At 46.3% G+C, this 23435-nt stretch overlaps 1 protein-coding gene across 2 annotated transcripts in view; it reads right to left on the minus strand.

Moving 5' to 3' along the window:
• Window positions 1–261: 261 nt before the first annotated feature.
• LOC142576561 (3-oxoacyl-[acyl-carrier-protein] reductase FabG-like) overlaps window positions 262–23435 on the minus strand; it is a 61714-nt gene continuing 38540 nt past the window's right edge. For both annotated transcript variants that reach the window (XM_075686734.1, XM_075686735.1), the window contains exons 5-9: window positions 17753–17793; window positions 17064–17133; window positions 14943–14979; window positions 7081–7144; window positions 262–540 (exon numbers count right to left, since the gene is read on the minus strand). In XM_075686734.1, coding sequence (XP_075542849.1) covers window positions 334–540; window positions 7081–7144; window positions 14943–14979; window positions 17064–17133; window positions 17753–17793 — 419 coding nt within the window. In that variant the 3' untranslated portion in view covers window positions 262–333. The remainder of the gene's footprint in view (window positions 541–7080; window positions 7145–14942; window positions 14980–17063; window positions 17134–17752; window positions 17794–23435) is intronic.

Consider the following 23435-nt stretch of genomic DNA (forward strand, 5'->3'; position numbering starts at 1 on the left):
ATATTTTTGTGTCGAATTTTTTTAAAATTCAAACGGGTTCCATGCGAACTACTATTACTGTCTTCCGGGACCTGTTCAAACTGCTTTCGTTCAATGTATGGTTGCAAGCCCAATATTACGTTTCCTTAGGGATTTATCTCTGATTATTTTGTGTGTAATATATCCTACAAGCAGCCCGCATTCTTCGCCAAGGACTAAATCCCGTTAATAGAACCATATTTAGGGAGTTCTGTCCAAAATTTACGCTGTGTCGAGACCTCATAATGAGCTATTTAACTTTATTAGAGTGCACACAGAATCAGGGCAGTTGATTCGGCGTTTGATGTGCTAATTCTAGTTGGCGGTAGGCTGATCTGCACCCTTCTTTACCGGCAGCATTGGCGCAATTGGTCCGACTAGGAGAGTGCCACCATCAACCGGCAGTGAGTGACCGGTTATGAACGAGGCGTTGTCAGAAGCCAGAAAAGCAATTGCATGGGCGGCTGCTTCGACGGTTCCAATGCGACCCATAAGGTTTGATTTTTCCATCCGAGATCGGAGCTGAAAGAAAGAGAAATACTGCAATGATCAGCTCTTACACTCTTGTAGGCGATGGCGAGAAGATTGGTAGAGTTATGGATAATTGGCGCAAATCTTTTTAATTTCTTTATTACGATGTCGTTTTGTTGACAATGGAGAACTCCTATATAAAGCTGTGGCATCGCGAATTTGGGCTCTGTTGGCTGTATCAGGTCGCCAGGTGCAGTGATGGTAAGGTCTCGCGTTATACGCATGGAGTTTATAAATAACCCGTGTTCTCACTGTGACATGGGAACTGGTGTTCACTTTCCCAGTTATTTTCTTAATGTGCATCGTCTAAGGCCAACATTCGTAGAAGCTGTTGAATCTAACCCGTAGATGGTCGCACGTATTCCGACGATTTATATTCGTAAACAACGAATACATGTGATTTTGAGAAGGGTATATTTCACAGGACCGGGTGCAGCCACACTCTATTGTAAACTAAGAAGGATTCTTCAACTTTTAAGCCCATTTCTCTACCACACCGCATAGCTTTTAGTTTGCCTTGATACGAGTTTTCTTTTTCGCGGTATCCTTCAAGCATGCTACGATTTCGAGGAAGAGAGACATCGTGAGGCGCTGTCTCCAAAGACACCAGTGACCAGCAGCGCCAGCAGAGCGAGCCGAGCGTTGGCGGTGTTGCTGCACGCAGGCACGTTTTCTTCACAATTGTCCCGCAAAAAAGAGCCATTCTGGTGGCCTAAGGTGTTGGAGGCTGAAGGTAATGGTAGGGCATGGGATGCACCACGTTGGCGAGGTCACATCCTCCCCGGCGCAAGTCGTACGTGTGGTGAAGAAAGTTGCTCGATCAGAAAATTCACCGGCGACGCCCGCTCCAAGACGTAGTAAGGCCCCTGATACTTTGGGACTAGGTTTGCGGAAAGCGCGCGGGAGTTTGGCAACAACAATAAAACACTAGAGACCCTGGGGCATAGGTGGGATTTGGGAGTGAGTCGGTGCGGCCTTTCTTCTGGCGCTGTTATCCTTGTGATGCAAAGGCGCGCGCCAGCCGACGGCACTCTTCGGCTTGTTGGGAAGCTTCGTGCTCAGGCGGGCACTCCGAAGCGTCAGGACGGTATGGAAGGAGACTCAATGTTCAGCGAAAGCTCCCGTCCATAAGGACGCAGAAAGGTGAAAATCCCGTGCTAACATGTATGGCGGTGTTGTATGCGAACGTTACGAAAGGGATTACGTGGTCCTAGTTACCATGCTCAGGTGCCGCGTACATCGCGAGCGTATGACTTGAGAGCGCGGTTAAACTGTTCTGTGAGTCCGTTGATCTGCGCATAGTGTGCAGGGCCCGTACAATGAATAATGTGGTAATCCGAAAGCAGAGCTTCGATGACTTCGGAGAAGGTGCGACCTCTATTATTAAGGGGTTCTCCAGGTTCACCATGTCGAAGGATAAAGTGACGTAGGACGAAAGAGCCTACATCCTGCGCTGTAGCACTTGGAAAAGCAGCAGTTTCGGCGTAGGGTGTCAAATGGTCCACAGCAGTTATGATCCTCCGGCCGTCACCTCGTGTCATTGGAAGCGAACCGTGGAGGTCGATGCGGCAAGCTCGAAGGGTTTGGCAGAGAAGAGAAGTGGCTGCAAGGCGTCAGATGCACGCAAAGGTGATAATTTTTGTAGTTGACAGTCAGGGCATCCCTCAACACACTTTCGTACAAAAATGTTCATCTTCTTGCAGTATTAGCGGTGGCGAATACGTTCGTCAAATCGATGGCCGTATAAGTATCGGTGTAACTTGCCAAGTGCCCAAACTAGAGCCAAGTACTTTTTTTCAGTCACATGTCTAATTGGATTCTGCTTATGTGACCGTACGACTCGCGTAGGCGATGACGTATTCGGAGTAGCCGGGCTTTGGTTGGCGAGGACGGCGCCAAGGAGAACGCCACTGGCATCTGTAGGTACTCAATCTGCAGCTGTCGGGTCGAAATGGCGAAGACTAGGTGGAGAGGTAAGAAGACGACGCAGCGTAGCAAACGCAACGCATGAGGTGCGGCCACTGCTGGCTGGTTGTATGACTGACAGAAACAACTTCAGTGACCTCTTTGGTAATGGATGTGGGGAGCGTTGAAGGTAGATGACAGGGCGGCTACTGAATCAAGGTAAGTTGACGAGAAACGTTTTCGCGCACGACGTCTTGAATGTGTTGAAGCAGTGGATACAGTTCCGAAACGGTAACAAGACTCGATAGCGAGTCGGCGGTTGACTGAGGCTGTCGAGTTAGGGTGCGTTGCTTGTTCTACTATCGTAGCTTTGACCTAAGACGATGACTTCCGGAGGGGTGCGCGGATTCCTGGCCAGGAATGTGTGGAATTCACCATCGTCGATGCCCTTGAGAATATGCTGAACCTTATCAGCTTCGGGCATGGCAGCATTCACACGTTTAAAAAGGTCGATCACTTCTTATAGTTCTTGTAAGTTTCACCAGTCTGCTTTGCAGGGGCTCGCAAGTGCTCTTCAGGGCATTGTTTACGGACAGCAGGTCGACCAAACACAAAGTTGGCCATGTTGGCATGTAGTTTTCACAGTTATGGTATCTGATCTGGGCAATGCCAATAAGATAAAGCATGACATTCGTCAACTTCGCGTGTCGTCCCACTTGTTGGATGCGCTAAACTATGTGTACGACGTAAACCAGTCCACCTGTCGGTTACATCTGTATTGCTAAAAACCTTAGGGTCACGTTTGCGAGGAGCCCCTGTGCACATGACGGACTCGGGCAAAGGCACCGGCAGGTCTGTGTTGTCGTTCATGATACGCGGAAGCGTTCGGGCTTGAACATCCAGCGTGGAGGTGATGGGGGAATTGCAGTAACCTCCATCATTTGGTAAGAGTTCTATTGGCGGTGTCCTTCAATGCCGCTGCGAGGTCAAGGAACGGCGAGGTAGCGTGAAGCACTGTCTAGGAAGACACCAGCGACCAGAAGCGCGAGCCGATCGTTGGCGATGTGGCTGGACGGAGGCGCGTCGTCTTCTTCCCAACCTCTTTATTTAAACGTTCATATTTTGCCTTATATTCTGATTAGCGGACCGCGTGACTGTCTTTCCTTCTTCGTAAAAATTGTTCAAATAATGTCAATACAACATCAGAAAACCCTTATCTACGGTTTACAAAACTCCCTGCAATACCACATAACAGAAACGGCTACCATGTTAGTATAGCATAAATTTACAGAAAGCGTCGCAGAGAGAGAGAGAGAGAGAATGTATTGGCAAGAACGCAGGGAGGTCGGCCTGAGCTGAGGCGCTCTGGTCTGCTACTCTACATAGGGGGAGGGGGAACGGAGACATAAATGTGTGATGAGGAAAGATTATGACATAAAAAGAGGGTTGCACAACGGGGAAGGAAGTTCAAGAATGTGATGATAAACATTCAGAAATCTCATCTATGAAGCCACTATCGCGCTACGTATCTTGTCTGCGGTCATTTGTTCAAGCGAACCTAAAGATAAAGGCGCTAAGACAAAGCTGGTGTGTGGGCCTCCCCTGCGTGAACAGCACAGGCACCAAACCAAAATTTTACAACAGGTAAAGAGTGCTGATAAGCGGCTGCAGTACGGAGAGCACTTGCAGGGCAATTTTAGCGGCAGTATTCTGGAGACCACCGAGAATCATGCGTATTGAGTACACCAAGTGCTTCAGCATTTATCGAAGGCTTTCCTTCTCATTGTATCTATCTCCTTGCCTGCCCGTAGTGTCACCACTTTTAATGGCCCTATCCTTCTTGGCTTCATGGCGCGGAGGACCACCAGGGCCCGCTGTCATGGTCATGGGTGTAGAGGGCCGCAAAGACTGTTCTGTGTCTGATCAGCCGGCGTTGGTGAATATTCACCCCGTGCTCTCATCGACCTTAAATTACCAGTAGGAGCGGTTACCGTCGTCGATGCACGAACAGATAGAGGTGGTCGTGGCGCCTGCGCCTTGCTATATAGTTAATCTGAAATGGCTTTGTGGCGCTTCTCTCCCGAGCGATGTTCACTTTGGCGAACAAATTTAGCAGCCGCTTTACGTGAAAATTGGTGTCGTGCCGATTTTCGAAGAATACGAACTTCTTGTTTAATCTTGGGAATTCCTTCGAAGTCGCTTCGTGAGAGCCAACGCACTTGCGACATTTAAATGAAGACCCATCACAGTTGGTGGTATTACGCCCTCCGCCGCAACGCGAGCACTTGACTTTACTTCAACAAACAGCGTCCACGTGTCCTATTTTTAGAAATGTCCGGCACTGAAGAGGCCTCGGAAAGAATGGTCGTACATGGTGTATCACGTAGCTCACTTTGACAGATGCTGGTAATGTCGAACAAGCAAATATTACTTTGACACATCGGGAGTTCCCTAAGCGGTGAACCTCAAGCATGCGCACCGCTGACCACCAAAGGAGTCTTCAGGTCCGCATACTTGATTTCAAGCTCCGCGTCACAAATCACACCAGTCGATAATGTCCTTCCCGTAAGTACTGAAGGAGCTGACGGTGATTTCGCCTAACAGCGGAGTCGTCTTTAACTTCTCCAATATAACGGAATTTTTCACATTTATTGTCAGAATAACCTTGCGAGCGTTGATCCTGATCTCGTTGCTTTGCCCAGGGGCGCCACTTTCAATATATCCAGTTAGACACTTCCTGCTGTGGGAGTTCATGCTGTGTGACATCGAGAGCGGCACGTAAGAAACCATAAAGTGTTCCTGCTCACTCTGAATCGATGAAGTCGCCTCAGTCGACATGCGGCGCATCCTCTTCATACGGTGGCTTATGGTTACGGTGTACTCGTTGTGAGAGACCATGATTGCTGGCGTTGAGCTCTCCCAGCAATCGAGCTTCTCCGATCTTCCAAAGGCACATCTTCCAAAAATGACCGATGAAGCAGACGACTGCCCTTGTTCAGGTGGTCATGGGAGTGTCTTCTTGCTCATCCTTGATGAAATGTCTCTCACAAAAATGGTAAAAACGTAAAAAAATGGACAAAGGCCTCGCAGGTTTACAAAGCGACGCAGGCACTGGTACGTTTAACAAAAGTGACTGGCCTCAGTGAGCGAATATAGGCGTGATGTTATGGACAACCGCACGTATTCATACTAATAGTACCTTCTTCTCTCTCTCACCTTTCTTTTCTGCCCTTAAACCCCTTCCCTTGTATAGGGTAGCAAACTCGACGTGCTCTTGGTGACTTCCCTACCTTTCTTTTCTTCTTTTCCTCTTCCTCTTACAGGAAGCGCGCTACGAGCTATGCCGGAAACACCACGAAGATTGTGCATTTTTGCGAACCTGTTCAGCTCAACCTACTAGAAACATCTCATGTCACCAACAAGAAGCTTTAAAAACGAGAACTTCAGCACGGTTAAGGAAAACCGCTTTGGAAAAGCCTTTCGAAGAAGGCATTTTCGTCCTAAGTTGTAGTTAGAATATTCTAACAAATGATACAGCCAGCGTAAAATAAAGACTCATTGTTCCAGTTTTGTTCTGGCTCGCCAAAAACGGTTCAGTTGCGGTTGATCTCCGGAGAAAAAAAGTAATGGTTCAGACCGGTTAGAAGCAGTAGAAGGGTACTTGCATAATCAAGGAACAATTGCTGCAATACAGGCCAACTTTCTTCTGTACAAAAACTTGAAGCTGCAGCTGGGCTGCACACTAAGGTTGCTTTTCTTGTTTGCGCAGCATGCCGTGTGTAATTACAAAATAATTATACAGATCAAGCACCAACGCCGAAATCTATGCGAAGCGAAGCTTCAGTGAAGGAGAGACAGAAGAGTCTATTGAGGAAATGCAGAGAGGCCATCCAGCCTGCTATTCTACACAGAGGGAAAGGTAAGATGAGAAAATAGTAGACTGAAGAGTAATGGTGAGGAGGGGCAGTGGCATTCGTTTAAATTACACGGCCTTGTTCGAATGAGCCACTCACATCTTTGTGTATAGGACTGTGTCAACTAAATAGTCTCCGATTTGTGATGGCTCGCTTCATTATTATGTCCGGTCGATGTCCCAGCAACAGTTCTTTACTGAACAGCTTGTTAGTAATTGGCGCTAACGTACTGATCAACACCTACAGTACAAAGTCAAGCTCCGTACAAGCAAAAAGTATATGCGCTCCCAGTCGCAGGTATTCCACGTGGCAGGTGCTTTGGACGCACTACAGTCTGGTGACTCCGTGCATAGGATGTGATGCAAAACATTGCCACGTTATCACTACACTTACTATTCGCCTTCCCGGAATAGGCTGAGAAGCGTACTAATGGTACCCCCTTTTTTAAACTCACGGGATGACTGTGTATATTTACAAAAAAAGGTAGCACAGTTGAGTCACGAGTACAGGTGATGCATGGATGAAAACGTGCAGACAAGATATAGAACGTGAACAACACACCGATATTTTTCTTGTGAGTGAAAAAAAAATTATTGTTTTGATTCAGTTCTGGTGCGAGCCGAAATAGTTTTTTTTTCGCTTTTCGGATCAGTTCTAATTCGATGCCCTTGATACAGTCATTCTTCATACCATGCGCATCACCAGGCCTTACCGTTTTCTGTGTCTCGGCGCTCATTTCCTCCCTGAATGCCATTTTTCTTTCAATTGGTCCCGGGCTGAAGAAAAAATGAAAAACATATTGAACCAGCTGCGCACGTGCTATGTATCAAAGCAGTCTCTCAAGGCACAGCTAGTGTAGCGCTTGCATAGCGGTAGATTCCAAGTTCGTACTCAACCTTTAGGCTGTAGGCCTTTTCCCCACAATTTAACATGTGTCAGTAAGTGATATATGTCAAAAAAATTATAGCAGAACTCATCTCTAAATATTTCTGAATGGCAATGCCATTAGCATTCGAGCAATGTAGCGACACGTTGTATATCAGAAATTACTTTTATTTAACATCTGTAGTCGCCATTGTGACTACTTCCTTCGGCTACATGCGACACACACTGGCTTTTATCGGCCCATTTTCCTGCACCACTCACATACCAAGGCGTGCCAGCAGCATGATGACATTACAACGACTCGATTGAACGACGAAGGTCCCAAGGTGATGGCGCCATTACGACAGTTGGCAATTCTGAAATGATGACAATACTATAATGAATACAGCCTGACGACAGCTGCATGTGAGGAATGCGAGGACGACGAGCGCGGGATGACGATGGCATGCTGATGACTGTACCACCAATAGTGTATGAGCGTGACGATGACGCTATGACAACAACCGTATGACGAAGCTGCAATCCACGGCGGCATGACGGCGTAAGTATAAGTGCATGACATCGACGCAACGATGAATTTAATTGAGTTTATATCAGAGAATGTTGCGGGAGACCAGGAAAATAAGCTGATCAAACAACTTGATTGCTGCGGGCACTATATGCACATATGAGCATTACGATAGTTGCAACAAGAAAAAACAACAACGCAATGAAAACTATGACATGACAACGCCGGCATAATTACGATTAAATAACGAAGAACTACTGACGTCGACGGAACGACAAAGGCAGCATGATGTTAATGTCAAGACGGCGATGGGGTGATGATGGTAAGATGACACAACTGCGAAGATGGTATGACGAGGTGCTTCGACTCTATACGACCTACTCCGGTGTCGTGCCAATTTGCTATGACGCCTGCTTGCCAAGGTATCTCACGGGCATGGCTTCATGATTATGATTGTATGACGCTGACGCACTGACCACGACGGAATGACGAAGAACGAATGGCGTGGGTTAAACAACAAAGGCGGCCTAATCACGACAGCGTGACGACAACATGAGGACAATGAGATGACTAGGGTGGGACTGTGACGTAGTGATAACGTTGTGCCCAGTCACGCACACACGCAAGCATAGCGTTGTACGGCCCCTTGCACCGCGGCTATATAATCTTGGGTTTACTCTAATAAGGCGTCTTTCCACACCCCTACGCGTCTCGTGCGTGTTCTATGGTCGACACGGTAAGATGACGGGCAGGGTCGCCGCAAGCGTATACCAGGTCGTCCCGTTCGGCTTCCAGCATCAATGGAGCTTCGGCATGCCGGACACGGAAACAGTGCCTACCCATCAGCAAGGTTCCCCGGTCTCCACGTTACTGCCACACCCGAGCGCTTTGGACACCACAGTTTGGCAGAGCTAGTGAACATGCAGGCAAGAATGCGATCTGTACGCCACAGCTACCTACCTCAGCAAATAGCTGAAAAAGGTACAAGCCGTAATATTTCTAATGGTTATTGGAGAGGACGCGCAGCACTTGCAAAATCTTCGTCTTCGATGAAGGGGAAAGCAAATCTGACATAGAATTCGTTAAGCAGAGGTTTGAGACATTCTACAAGGCGTCGTTGAACATAGCCTACAACGAGTTTCGTTTTGGGTCACGTAACCAGAACGAAAGGGAAAATTTACTGAATGGTGAACTGAACTGAGAATACTGACGAAGAGCTGCGAGTCTGGCGAATCGGAAAAGCAGACGCAGAGGGGAGGAGAATTATCCTCGGTATAAAGGACAAAAAGCTCCAAGAAAGGCATTTTTCGGAAAACGCTTCTTTCGCCAAAACAGTAGAAATTTGCAGCTCTCGAGAGCAAAGGAAAGAACAGTGCGCGGAAATCCAAGTAGGCCATAAAAGCCAAGCTGAAATCTACGCAGTAGAGGATTTCGGCACTGTGGGAAGTGGGCCAGAAATCATGAGGCTAATAAATGCCCAGCTAAAGGACGCGCATGTAGAAAGTGCGGCAAGAAGAAACCATCTCACTGTAGCCTGCCGAATGAAGAGCGAAATGCTGCACAAATCCGAACAAAGCGTCTCAGTGGTAGAGGCCCGGGAATAAAAAATCCTGGATAAAAGCTCCGTCACAGAACGGAAAGAAAGAGGTGCGCTTGTCAGCAAATATATATATAGAAGGACGCCCGTTCTTTGTTAGCTGAACGCAGGCGCAAATTGCTCGGTGATAGCACGAAGCAAACTGCAAGAGGTAATCAAGAAAGAAGACGTGAGCTGTGACGTCTTGAGTACCTTTTTCGGTCTTCAGGAGCTACCGGCCGCATCCATCTTCGTCTTAACGAAACTGATGCTTCCTTTGAGACAGATTTTATTGTTGTCGAAGACGACGTCCCATTGACATTGAGTGGATCATTCGCTGAGAAGCTGGGTTTACTCCGCAGAATTTCCTCAGTGGAGCGATCAGAGCTCTGTGAACCCGCGAAACGTTATGAAGATGTTTTGAATGCTTTGGGAAGGCTGAAAGGTATCGTATACCATATTGATAGAATAATACTGCGTGTTTCTTGTGGCCGATGCACGCCGGCTCCCCGACGAAGACGACGAACGCTCTGTGGCTCTCAAGCTGTTGGCTGAACTGGCCAGCGCTGCATTATCCCTTGTAAGTATGCTTTGTAAATAGTCGCCAGTCTTAATCCCTCGTTAGTGTAACATTTTGGTGGAGAGTGCTGTTCCCCGTCTTCGCCACGGAGCTCCACATCTGCCGCATCGCCCTGCTTTCCGCCATGGCTCCCGGTGACGACACTTCGTCTCTTTCTACTCCTGCGAGCCCAACAACAACGTACGTTACGGTTACCAATCCCCGCGATCCGTTCGCATTGATGGCCACCAAGTAGCCGCTCTTGTTGACACTGGCTCCCATTTTTCAACATTAATCTTAAAGCTCAGCGACGAACTAACCAAAGTGAAGACGCCATGGCACGGGCCCAGCATAAGAACCACCGGAGGTGAATTGATGACACCTGTCGGGAAATGCATGGCCCGGCTCTTAATCATCAGTTCAATGTTAGTCGCCACCCTCGTCATCCTTACTGAGTGTTGTAAGGAACTTATATTGGACATGGATTTCCTATTAGAGTACGGCGCCGTGATTAACGTCCGTGAGAGAAGCGTCACGTTTGCCACGAACTTAGATAATGTCACCCATGAGGAGCAACACCAACTTCGCTTACGTACTGCCGCGGATGACGTCACACTTTTGCCTCGGTGTTGCTCTCGTAGCCGTGCACTGTGACAGCCTGCAGAACGAGACTGGAGTCGCTGAACACATCAACGCGCTAACACTGCATTGCGGTGTCTCCATTGCTAGAGCGCTTATCAATGTAAGCCATGGAAGCGCCGAACTCTTGTTGACGAATTTCAGTAAGGAGCTTCGACACATAGAGGCACTGCTGCGGCTTAGTTCGACGAAGTAACACAAACGCAAGGCTGCTACTTAGCGCAGAAGGCGGCCTCTACAATCGACACAGCTGCGCTTATTGTAGAAGTTTTTCCAACGTTAACGGCCCTTGAGTGAAACCGGCTTCTTGAACTCATCTATCAGTACCAAGATTGTTCCTCGTCTGCGTCAACAGTTGGTCACACGCCACATACCAAGCACTGCATCATTACTTATGTCGACGCCAGACCCATTCGACAAAACTCTTATCGTGTGGCCCTAAAGGAACGCGAAGCAATACAAAAACAAACTGAAGACGATGCTGGAAGATGCCGTTATTTGACCACCTAATAGTCCTTGGGCATCACCTGCAGATTTAGGGAAAGAGAAGGTCGGTAGCCTGCGCTTCTGCATCGACAATTTGAAGCTCAATCAGGTCACAAAGAAGGACGTTCATCCGCTTGCCACGTATTGATGATTCCTTGGATAGGTTGCGAAACGCCTGCTACTTTTCGTCAATCGGCTTGAAAGGTGGTTAGTGGCAGATCGAAGGTGGATGACAGAGGCCGTGAGAAAACCACCTTTGTGACACCTCACGGACTTCATGAACTTCAGGTACTTCCCTTCGGCTTGCGTTCGGCGCCAGCAACATTTGAGCGTCTAATGGACACTGTGCTCTCTGGACTCATGCCTGGCATACCTGGACGACGTGATTGTCTTTTCCACAACGTTTGACGAAGACTTGCGAAGGCTGAAAACTGTTTTTGAAGCAATACGTTCTGGCAGTCTCACTTTGAAGCCTGAAACGTGCCTTTTTTGTTTTCACGAGCTCCAGTTCCTTGGTTACGTCGTCAGTAGCCAAGGAGTCCGACCTCATACGGATAAAATTGCTTCCGTAGCTAATTTCCCAAACCCATAAGCCAAAAAAGACCGAGCAATGTTTTCTGGGACTGTGCATAATACCGGCAATTTATTGCGAATTTCTCGTGTATCGTATGGCTGTAGCATAGCTTACCAGAGAAGATATCCCTTTTACTTGGGGCGAAGACCAGCAGCGGGCATTTCACGAACTCCGGCGACGCATAGAAGCGCCTCCCGTGCTAGCACATTTCGATGAAGACGTCCCGAAGATATTGCATACACGCGCTTGTAATGTAGGTCTAGGGGCGGTGCTCGTACAATGGCAGTTAGCACGAGCCAAAGCTAACTACTCCACCACTGAAAAAGAATGCCTCGCAATGGTATTAGCCGTTGTGAAATTTCGTCCGTACTTGTATGGTCGGTCTTTCACCATCGTTAGCGATCAGCATTCTCTCTGCTGGCTCATTAGTTTGAACGTCCTTCCGGCCGGCTCGCACACTGGAGGCTTCGACACCAAGAGTTTGACTTTATTGTCGTATACAAATAGGGAAAACAGCACGCAGATGTCGATTGCTTTTCTCTGTCTCCCGTTAAACCAGCAGCACAAGACGATGACGCCACGGACTTTCTGGTGCTCGTGGACACTGCCGATCTTTCACGCCAGCAATGGGATGACACTGAATCACTGCCGCTTATTGATTACCTGGAACGACGAACCAACAGCGTGCCGGGGCTATTTGCAAGACGGCTGGCATCATACTGCTTGCGCGGCAACGTCATCTACACGAACTTTTCACCTAGCGGCAGCAACTACTTACACGTTGTTCCTTCATCGCTTCGACGTAAAATCGTATACGCCTACCACAACTAGCCGACTGGTGCGCGCTTAGGCTACACTCACACATTGGTACGAATTCTGCAGAATTATTACTGGCCGAGATTCACTGTGGTCGTTAAACGTTACGTTCAGACATGTCTGGATTGCCAATGTCGCAATCCGCCATCCGTCAAGCCAGCCAGCCTGCTGTACCCTGTTGAAGCACCGGCCACACCATTTGCAAAAGTAGACGAGGATTTCCTAGGCCCCTTCCCAGCGTGTACTACCGGCAATAGGCGGACAATTGCCGCCACGGATTATCCCGCTAAATATGCCGAGACAGGTACTCTGCAGCGGGCAACAGCAGCTGAAGCGGCACGATTTCTTCTCGAATCTATCGTTTTAAGGCATGGCACTCCCAGATTAGTCGTCACGGACACAGGTACTGGGTTCTTGGCCAAGTTTTTGGATATCGTTTTACGTCTAAGTGGCACCGCCCACGGGGAGACAGTGGCGTATCACCATCAAACGCAGTCTGACGGAACGACTGAATAGCACACTGGCTGATATGGTAAGCATGTACGTAGATGTCGAGCATAAGAACTCTAACGAGGTTTTAGCTGATGTCACCTTCGCGTAGAACACGGCTCGTCAAGAGACCACTCGCAAGACACCCTTCAGTCTCGCATACGACCCTGAGGTTACGACAACATTAGACCGAATTCTCCCTCATGAATTTGATGACAACTAGGCGGGTGCTAAGAAATCACACAACGAGCAGAGACAGCTAGGTAGCTTGCGGGTCTGCGAATCCACGAACAACTGGTCTGTGACGCCAGACGCTACAATCTTAGGCACAGACCCGTAACATACAACATCGGTGACAAAGTGTGGGTCTGGACAGCTATTGGTCCCCATGGGCTCTCAGAAAAGTTCCTGGGCAAATACTTCAGGCCCTACATAGTTTTCCGACGCATCACTGACGTCCACTATGAAGTCGTTCCAGACGGCTGTCACTGTTTAAAGCGCCTACGGCACTTACTCGAGGTCGTTCACGTGCTTCGTATGAAGCCGTACTATGAAAACTGACAAGACTGCGCAGTTTTTATCACTGTTTTTGAAGCCTCTATCATTGGGGTGATGATCTTTTCTAAAGGGGAAGCAAATGGCATAACCATATTTGGCACAACTATATTGCCACGGGTATGTGCCAGTGGGGGCGAGGTTGAAGCAGCACGGGTTTTTAGGTTAGGTAGGGAGACGAACAAGACGTTGTTAGTTTTTTTGACGACTGATAAAATGTATTTCTTGGTGGTGATGCAACGGATCCTCGTCGATCCTACGTCGTTACAATACATTTGCGGCAGGGTCGTAGGATATTTATTTAATGCGACTGTGGACACTAAGCCGAGGTCGCGATCAGGTGTCAAAAATTCTATTGTGCAAAATGCACCCATCTCTTGGCTTTATTAAAAGTTTGCGTTGCACATTGCCCCCTATGAGCACGTTGCCTTGAAATCTGGCCAGATTGGGCATATATTTACAGAACTGTCAGTAGAACTGACAACCGGGCTAGTTGGTTATCGTTCATATGGAGGGCGGCAGCGCGAAACACCGAGAGAAGGAAGGAAACTAAAGCGTGGCATTTTTTCGTGAGTTTGCGCACGAGTATCTGCGTCCAATTGGGAATACAGAATGAGTTATCTTGTGTTCAAAAGTTGTATTCTGAACTGCATAATAAACTACAGACAATCTTGAACCAAAGCTCCGAACGGCATTAAAATCATACAGTTATGACTGAGTGAGCCAAGCAGCGAAAAACAAAATCACATAAGAGCGAAACATCGGAGACTGCTTTCAAATGCCCGTAATAAAGCAGTGGGCGCATGTCATGCATTTATGAAATATTTGGGGTGGTGTTTCCGCTTTCTTTTAAAGGCGCGATAGTCTCACTATTGAGAAAACTAGGTGTACTTGGTGGTCCAACGAAAAAAAAGTGCTCAAACCCCTCTCTACTCAATCGATCATTTACACATATGTAATTCCACCTTTACCATAGGCTGTCGTATTTGCTTAAGCTAATCTTGACTGGGCGCAAAGTTAGTCATGAAAACGCCACCGCAGATAGGAGTTATCGCGCCCACGAAAGTCACATTCTTGGAACCCTAGAACAGGCGGATTTTTCTGGCGCCTGCTGTAGATCTCTCCGTTTGGCGGTAATTCGCATAATGCGATAAAGGAAGCAGCGAGTCTTAGGGCCTCCATTTCAATTTAGATCTTCCCGATGCAAATAGACAACTCTACGTCAGATGGACTGTAATGGGAAGATACGGTGTATATGGCTACGGACAGGACAGGACACTGTCCAAGTGAAACTGAAAAAACGCAGACCCTTCGGAGCCCTACGGGTTCCCTATTCAATCACGATATGGTTGTGGTTTGGCGGCCCACAGGGAGAAGTAACGCAAAATATAAACGTAGACGGACGCTTTTGCGATGGACTCCAGCATTGCATGCGCTGCTGTTTTGACAGGAGTAAAAAAGGAAAGAAAGCATAGATAGGCACTCACTTGATAGAGTTTACACGAATTCCATACGGGGCATATTCTGGAAGAATAAGAAAACCATCTATTTCCACACTCTATTGCGTTTTGAATCAGTTGTGTTAACAGTTTTCATTGTCGCCGAATTATAACGTGTAAAACGCGAGCACACTTTGCGACGAAAGAGTCCCTCAAATGACCAAATACAGGATTTGGCATGGAATCCACAATAAGGGATTCGCATCCATATATATCACTCCTCCATAGGCTTACGTTCTGTCTAAGCAAAACATATTGAAGCAATTGTCCAAAATGTACGTGGAGTACGCCTGTACAAAGCACGCCTGGTTCAAAAGGATACAACAAATATAAACATTATATATATTTGAGGAAAGCAGTGTTTTAGCTCTAGGCGGAAACCGTGTCACAGGCAGCGCTGTAGGTCACACCTGTCTTGTGCGTCAGGACAAAGTTTATATATCTTTATGTTCCTAGGGAAAAACAAGAGGAAGGCAGGAACTGCACATTCAAGACGATGAGCAAAACGAGAACAAGGTAAAAGTGGGAGCCAACGTTTTCAAAAGTTGAATTGTCTTTCTAAATGTTTGGAAAAGAGAACTCCACTTCTCGAAACCTTGGCTCCCACTTTTACCTTGTTCTCGTTTTGCTTATGTTGTTGGATATTTTCTCGAGGAATATATTTCAGGACAGAGACTATTCCCAACACGAAGCCTTATTTTCAACAAAATAGAAGATAGCCAATATTGACACAGTTTCAAGGGCAGGACCCTTGTTAGGAATAAAGATTCACAGCCTGAATAACAATTTTCATTAAGCTTTTAGTCCTTAAGCTTATTTAACGTAACGAACGATTAACTATACCTTCGGAGTACAATACTACTAGGTATGCTCCTAATGCTCTCAGTAACCCTTGGGTATTCAATTTTCGCAAATTGCATCAATTATTGCTTATTTTAATGGAAACGAACATACACAGACGACTCAGCTCAGGTGCTTCGTGATCAACATTAGTATTTGCATAATGCTTGTTATTTTATTCGCAACATCCACTTTGTCCCAATTAGATCTTTTATGCGTCCCTCATTTGTCCGAAAGTACAATAAACTAGAAAGCGTAGCCGGACTGTATGTGGCATTCTAAAAGCGTTGTCTCAACTTAACCATTGCTCCGGGATTTGATTATTTGTTCTATTTTCTCGAAGCCGTCTGCTGCAGCCTTAAAAATATTCTTCTATGAACAGTTTTGTTTCTTGTGAAAAGGCGAATTACTCAAACCCTTATTTGGAAGTTTAATCAACGCACAGACGGCCCAAACAATTTTCTTATGGAATTGTTCAAGCATCGCTGAATTTCCATCACATATAGTGCAAGAAGCGTTCTGTGCCGTAAGAGTATTTTGAATGGTACTTTTTTAGATATTGATGATGTGTAGTGTTTGATGGCGTAAGAGCCACGTATGGTTAAAGAGCGTCATGCACTTTGTGATGGCTAGTCAATGCTTTGCCACTGATGTTGCAGCGACCGACAGATGTAACCTGGCTTTTACTACTTTTAAAGATTATGACTTGGCCTTGTCCGTTATGCAGTAAATGTTTGGCGCGAGAGTCCGGATAGAAAAATTACTCCTGGAAGCAGAACGTGGTGCCAGCCGTCACCGGAGCAAGACTTTTCTCGACCGATAGAAAGAGAATTTTCACCTTTTACGCTGTTATGGAGCCATTACGTTCAGCAGCTGCGAATTAAGATTATGCAACAGGTGACTGTACTGATAACATAAACAAAGACAAGAAGACATGAGGGACGTAAGCAACAAGGCTATCACAGACGCCAGGCAGTTCGTTTCATTGAGGAGGTGTCGCTATGGTTCTCAGGGTGCAGTACGCCGAGATGTTTTTCAGAGCTTGTCTCACTTCAGTGTGCTTCCAGTTGTAACGAATCGTAACAGTTATGCACCAGCTAGCCGAGCAGCAGGGAGTTATGAGCTACAGAACACTCATGTTTAATATAATTATAATATCTTGCTTAGTATCTTCTCTTCCACTGACGTAGCGGTTATAGTCTACAGGCATGTTTTCATAAAATACAGCAAAGTATGTTACGAAAATAAAAAAAAGCGAACGACACTTACCCACTGCTGAAAGCCGTGTGAGCGCATCAATTGTTGCTTTGCTGATGCCAGCCAAAGCCACACTGGGCACCTTGCATGAACGCAAATAGGTATGTATACATCAATCAAGCATAAATTGTTAAGTGAGTCATGTCGGCGCTGACAAAAGTCCCTGAATCTTGCTGTCGTTTTAATGCCATTAAAACATAGGTTATCATTCTGTAGCTAGCTGTACAGAAGAACAGGCTGAAATCTCTTATTTCCAGTAGCCGAATCAGATTCATGAATTGAAAAGTTTTTTTAAATAATTTTTTCTCCTCTTGTTCCCTTTGCACCAACCCAGGTTAACATTTCCTGACCTTCCACATTATTCCTCTTTTCCGCGGTACACCGTAGACTGTAACGCTGAATATTTCCGAATGATCTGGTCAACTGGTCGGTCGCAGCAGTGTTATATTTTGTAAAATATACAGACTACCTCAGACGTCATAGGCGGAGAAATTAAAAAAAGGGACACTTCCTTTGCGCGAAAGTTATCCTTGAAGTATTCGGCTCCAGACACATCAAATGCCTTTAGTGCATCCAAATCTTCGTTTTGCTTTTTATGTCCACATAAGTTTCAGTTCTCTTAACGTGAAAGACGCACCAGCCTTCTTTATTGGAAACTTCGCAGAGACAGAGAACCAATGTTCGAACATAATTCCACTTACCGGCCTCATTGTCCCAATGCTCGATACGTTTACTATATTTCCTGGAAATAAAAAGAGAATAATAACAAAAAGCAATTTATTTACATCAATAGAAAGCGAATAAATATTTACGCGGCTAAAAGCAGCAAGCAATCTAATTTTCTATTCCTGCGCGAACAATAGAATTAGTCGCCGTAATCGCTTTTTTTAAATATCAGCTGTAACGACTAAGCAAACTTTTGTCGGTATACCTTTGTGTGCACTCTTCAAAACACTGCCTTAGTACAAGAAACAATTGATAAGCAAGTTATATTTACCTAGTTTTTCAGGTCAGGAGTAATAATATTACGTTTATAGCAACCTGCCGGGCAATTTCACGGCAAACAGTGCCACCGTATAATGGCGCAGTTGACACTCATGGCTCTGATGCGCTCCCTGTAACATGTTTTCTGAGTTTGAGTTCCTGTCTTAACTGATGACGCTATTGCCCTGGCAAGGTTTACAGTATACAACAAATCATCCGCGAAACACATTACATGCTATACAGCCCTTCTCATATGGGCCCGTTAGGCGCATTGTTTCTCAGAAAACTTGGTTAGTCACTGGGGATTGATAACAATGCAAAATGACTTTTGTTACTTGTTAAGCACCTGATGACTCACGTGAATCCCGAAATGTAGGACCGAAAATTGTTTTCACTGTCTATGCACAAATGCTAGATATTGGTTATATCGAGCAGTTTGAGCATGCAAGTGTAACGAGCTGGTCGAGTCTCTAACTTTTTATCTCCATCTCTTCATTTGAGAAATTAGTCTGAAGACAGCTTGTAAGTACCTCAGTTTTACCTTTGGGTCAAGCGAAACATCTAAATGTTAAATAAGGTTCTCAAATTGAAGTTATGGTGGATAAGAAGACCCCAGGTACGAATAATGTACCACACCTACAGGCGACACCAGCAGGGGAAATTTCGTCCATGGCGAACATTGGGCTACGCCAGGGATTAAAGTTTCCCTTCGGTGCAGGCGAGACCCTCAGAAAGTGGTTTTGGCACGCAAAACCCCATAATTTATATATATAGTAGCCATCCTGACGATCTAAGGGCAGAATAAGATAAGGGGTCATGGCACTGCTTGAGCCGGGAGACGTGGACAATTTTCTGGCCGCGACGACGCTGGTCGGAAGGCGTTTCGATTGGCTCGATGAGGTAGTTGACCGCGGATGTTTGTTTCAGTACTCGTTAAAGACCGTGGAACTTGGAGAGCAGCTCGCAGGAAAGGCCTGGAGGAGTAGAAAGCACCCACAACCAGACCAGCAAGCCAGGAGCAAAGCACGTAGCCGTAGCGGATGAATCGTGGTGAAGCTTTTGGCGCCACTGGTCCTGGGATGTGAAAGAATGATCGAGCTGCCGACATTCTTCGGCGTAAGCAGCTGCTCTAGAAACAGTCGTCCACTCCGAAGCATCTGGCCGGTAAGGCAGAATCGTGTCCATTGTGCATGAAGGTTCGTGTCCGTAAAGGAGAATAAAAGGGGAAAACCCAGTGGTGCTTTGCGTGGCGGTATTGCAAGTATAGGTGACGAAAGGCAGAATGCGATCCAAATTCGAGTGGTCAGATCAAACATACAGGGCCAACATGTCGCCAAGGGTACGGTTGAAATGTTCTGTCATCCCATTAGTTTGAGGATGATATGCTGTGGTAGTGCGGTGAATGATGGGACACTCCTTTAGCAATTCTGAAAGGACCTCGGAGAGGAAAACGCGTCCGCGGTCGCTCAGTAATTCTCGAGGTGCTCCTTGGCATAAAATCAGGTTTTGAAGAATAAAACTGGTGACGTCTTTTGCTATGGCAGATGGTAGTGCTGAAGTTTCAGAGTACCGCATGAGGTTGTCGATAGCAACAGTAACCCAGCGGTTGCCGCTTGGAGTGTTGGGAAGCGGACCATGTAGGTCAATGCCGACGCGGTCGAACGCGCGCGCGGGGCATGGTAAAGGTTGCAAGGGGCCGGTGGCATGCTCAGGTGGCGTCTTGCGTCGTTGGCATATGTGGCGTCATCACCGGACATACTGGCGAACGAAACGGTACATACCACGCCAGTAGTACCGAAGCTGGAGGCGGGAGTATGTCTGGAGGCGGGAGTATATCCTTGCGTTGAGCAAGAACAGCGCCGAGCCCGACACCACTAGCGACCGTATGGATCTCAATTGGAGCAGAGGGATCGAAGTGTCGCAGTACTGGAGGCGAGGTGAGAACGCGTCGCAGTTCTTGCAATGCGTCGTCGCACGCCGGGGACCAGGCTGATAAGTCAGAACTGCAGGTGAGAAGCTGCGTCGAGGGGGCCATGATACAGGCAAAGTTACTGACGAAGCCTCGAAAATATGAGCACAGGCCGGTGAAGCTGCGAAGCTCTTTCAGGGTGGTTAATTTAGGGAATTCGAATACGGCACTAAGTTTCGTGGGGTCCGAGAGGATGCCGCCTTTTGGAACTACATGGTCGAGAATACTAAGTGTGCGAGCGCCGAAGTGTCATTTCCTGAAATTTAGTTGCAGTCCTGCAGTGGAGAGGCACGTAAGTACTTGCTCGAGGTGGCTGAGGTGCGAGGCAAATTCGGTAGAAAAAAAAACACAATGTCATCTAAGTAACAGAGGCTCGTTTTCCTCTTCAGCCCTCGAAAAATGGTGTCCATCATTCGCTAGAAAGTGGCAGGTGCGTTGCAGAGGCCGAACGGCATGACGGTAAAGTGATATTACTAGAACACATCCTATATTCTCCCATTATAGCCTATCTTAACGATAATAACCTGCTCCTCAATAACCAACATGGCTTTCGCCAAAATCGCTCATGTCAGACGCAACTTATGAACTTGTAACAGATATTCACATTTCTTTGCTCAGATTGATTAGTACAGACGCCATTTTTATTGACTTTTTCTAAAGCTTTCGATCGAGTACCTCATAATCGACTAAAACTGAAAGTTAGAAACCTACAGCTTGACTACAACACGACGCGATGGATTGAGGAGTTCCTAACGAACCGATTTCATGTTATCAGTCTCAACAACTGCTTGTCTAACCGCACTCACGTCTCTTCGGGAGTTCCTCAAGGATCCGTCCTTGGACCACTGCTATCTTTAATATACATAAATGACATCGCAACTAATATTACCTCACAATGACGTCTCTTTCCAGATGACTGCGTCTTGTATAATGAAATAAGCTGCCCTGCCGACATCCTTGTGCTGCAGTCCGATTTAACAAAACTAACTGACTGGTGTGACACATGGCAGATGGAAATTAACATCATCATCATCATCATCAGCCTGGTTACGCCCACTGCAGGGCAAAGGCCTCTCCCTTATTTCTCCAACAGCCCCGGTCATGTACTAATTGTGGCCATGCCGTCCCTGCAAACTTCTTAATCTCATCCGGCCACCTAACTTTCTGCCGCCCCCTGCTACGCTTCCCTTCCCTTGGAATCCAGTCCGTAACCCTTAATGGCCATCGGTTATCTTCCCTCCTCATTACATGTCCTGCCTTAACATAACATAGCCAAAACTAAACACGTAAAATTTGCTTCGATAACTCGACCTACCTCTGACCAATATACAATACGCGGTATTACTGTTGACTCAGTATCTTCAATCAAGTACTTGGGTGTCCTGTTTACCTCCAATTTAAGCTGGAATGCTCACATTGAACACATCACCACAAAAGCATGCAAAAAAGTTGGTTACCTGAAACGTCACTTACACCTTGCTAACACAGATACCAGACTTCGCGCATATAGTTCTCTTATCAGGCCTTCTTTAGAATATGCGTCAATAATTTGGCACCCCCATCACTCTAATCTCACGAACCTACTCGAATCAGTTCAAAATAAAGCTGCGCGGTTCATCCTAACTTCAAACTTTGTCCGCCTTAAAAAAATTACTTAATCTCCCTTCACTTGACATACGCAGGAAATTATCACGGTTAACCTTCTTCCATAGCATTTACCACAGCAACACTGCATTCGCTCGAGCCCATATTCTTCCCGCTCCCCACATCTCTACCCGCACAGACCATGTTCATAAAGTAAAACCTATATTTGGCAGGACTAACACTTATCAAAATTCGCCTCTAGTTTTATCTATTGCCGAATGGAATTCGCTACCTGCAAACATTGTCTCGCTTACGGAATCATCATGATTTCATGCAGCACTGCTAACCTTTTTAGAGTGTGTCAACCTGTCCGAACCCACATTTCCTTGAATATTTACTTAAACAGTGTTTTCAAGTGCTTGGCATTGTATAATATTCGTTCCGTTTCATCTGATATGTATCTGTGTAGGCTGTTTACCTAAATCATTATTCGATTGTATCCTTAAACTCGTGTTTTGATGGATACTGATTGTTTGCATCGCATTTTAGGTTCTTATGCGTGTTTCACGCTACTAAACATTGTATAAACTTCGTTACCCTTTTCTTTCCTTCCTTCTTTATTTCTTTCTTTTCTTTTTTTGTTTGCTTTTTTATGGTTCCTAATGCCTTCATATATTTACATTGTACAGAGTTCACTCATGCTTGAACGTTTTCGTCCCCCCCCCTATATGATGCCCTAACGGGCCCTTAGGGTACTCAAATGAATAAATAAAATATAGCCCATCAGGTGTTACGAAGGCTGTCTTTTGGCGATCGGCCTCTGCCATTGTCACTTGCCAGTACCCGGAGCGCAGATCCAGCGTGGAAAAGAATTCCGCTCCCTGCAGACAGTCCAAGGCATCGTCGATGCGCGGCAGAGGATTGACATCTTTGCGCGTTATTCGGTTAGCCGGCGATAGTCGACGTAGAACCGAATGGGGACATCTTTTTTTGACGAGAACAACCGGAGATGCAAATACAACGGGGATGTTCACCTAGCAGCACTAGTTTTGTGTTGTAGCGGTAGGCTTAAACAGGTCGGCGCTATATCGAAACAGGGAAGCCAGCACGTCTCGTCGTCGTCTTCTTTTTGACCAGCACCATGCCCACTGCCCAGTGCCTTCAGTACAATATATATATATATATATATATATATATATATATATATATATATATATATATATATATATATATATATATATATATATATATATATATGTGATGGCACAGAACACAGTAGTAATACTGTGAAAGACGAAATTAACTTTTATTGGGCGAACCTGTGTCCACAAAACCAGGCTACGCTTCAAGCACACGATAGCGGCAAGCAGTCGGCGATCGCCGAAAAACTCTGATCAGCGGGCCAAGTGCATCGGTCTTTAAACATGAGTTACCGAACGTTCCAGAGCAATCGCTGGTGCCCACCTGAGTTCTAGAAAGTTCTATGCCATCAGAATCGCGCAAAACGCAGTCTGATTACACAAGGTTCGGTGACAACGGACAGCGCATAGAACAATCGATAACATTCCAGAAACATTTGATACATGCAGGTGCGTCCCAGGCTGGGCGATAACATTTCCGTGCCTACCAGAAAAAGATATGCAAGTCCACGTGTCAATGCTCCCCTCTCAGAAAGCATCGTCCGAATGCTACAAACCTATCAGGAGAAGGCCACGGGCATTTCGACGATTGGGTGATGTCGTGCAGCATTTCGTCGACTTGTTGCCTAACAGCTTCACGTTCTCGCGTGTTTGTTACGGGGGTGCTGGGAGTATAGAAGATTGTATTTACAATATTTGTACAAAATG

Source organism: Dermacentor variabilis, chromosome 3 (assembly GCF_050947875.1).
Source record: "Dermacentor variabilis isolate Ectoservices chromosome 3, ASM5094787v1, whole genome shotgun sequence".
Classification (NCBI taxonomy): Eukaryota; Metazoa; Arthropoda; class Arachnida; order Ixodida; family Ixodidae; genus Dermacentor; species Dermacentor variabilis.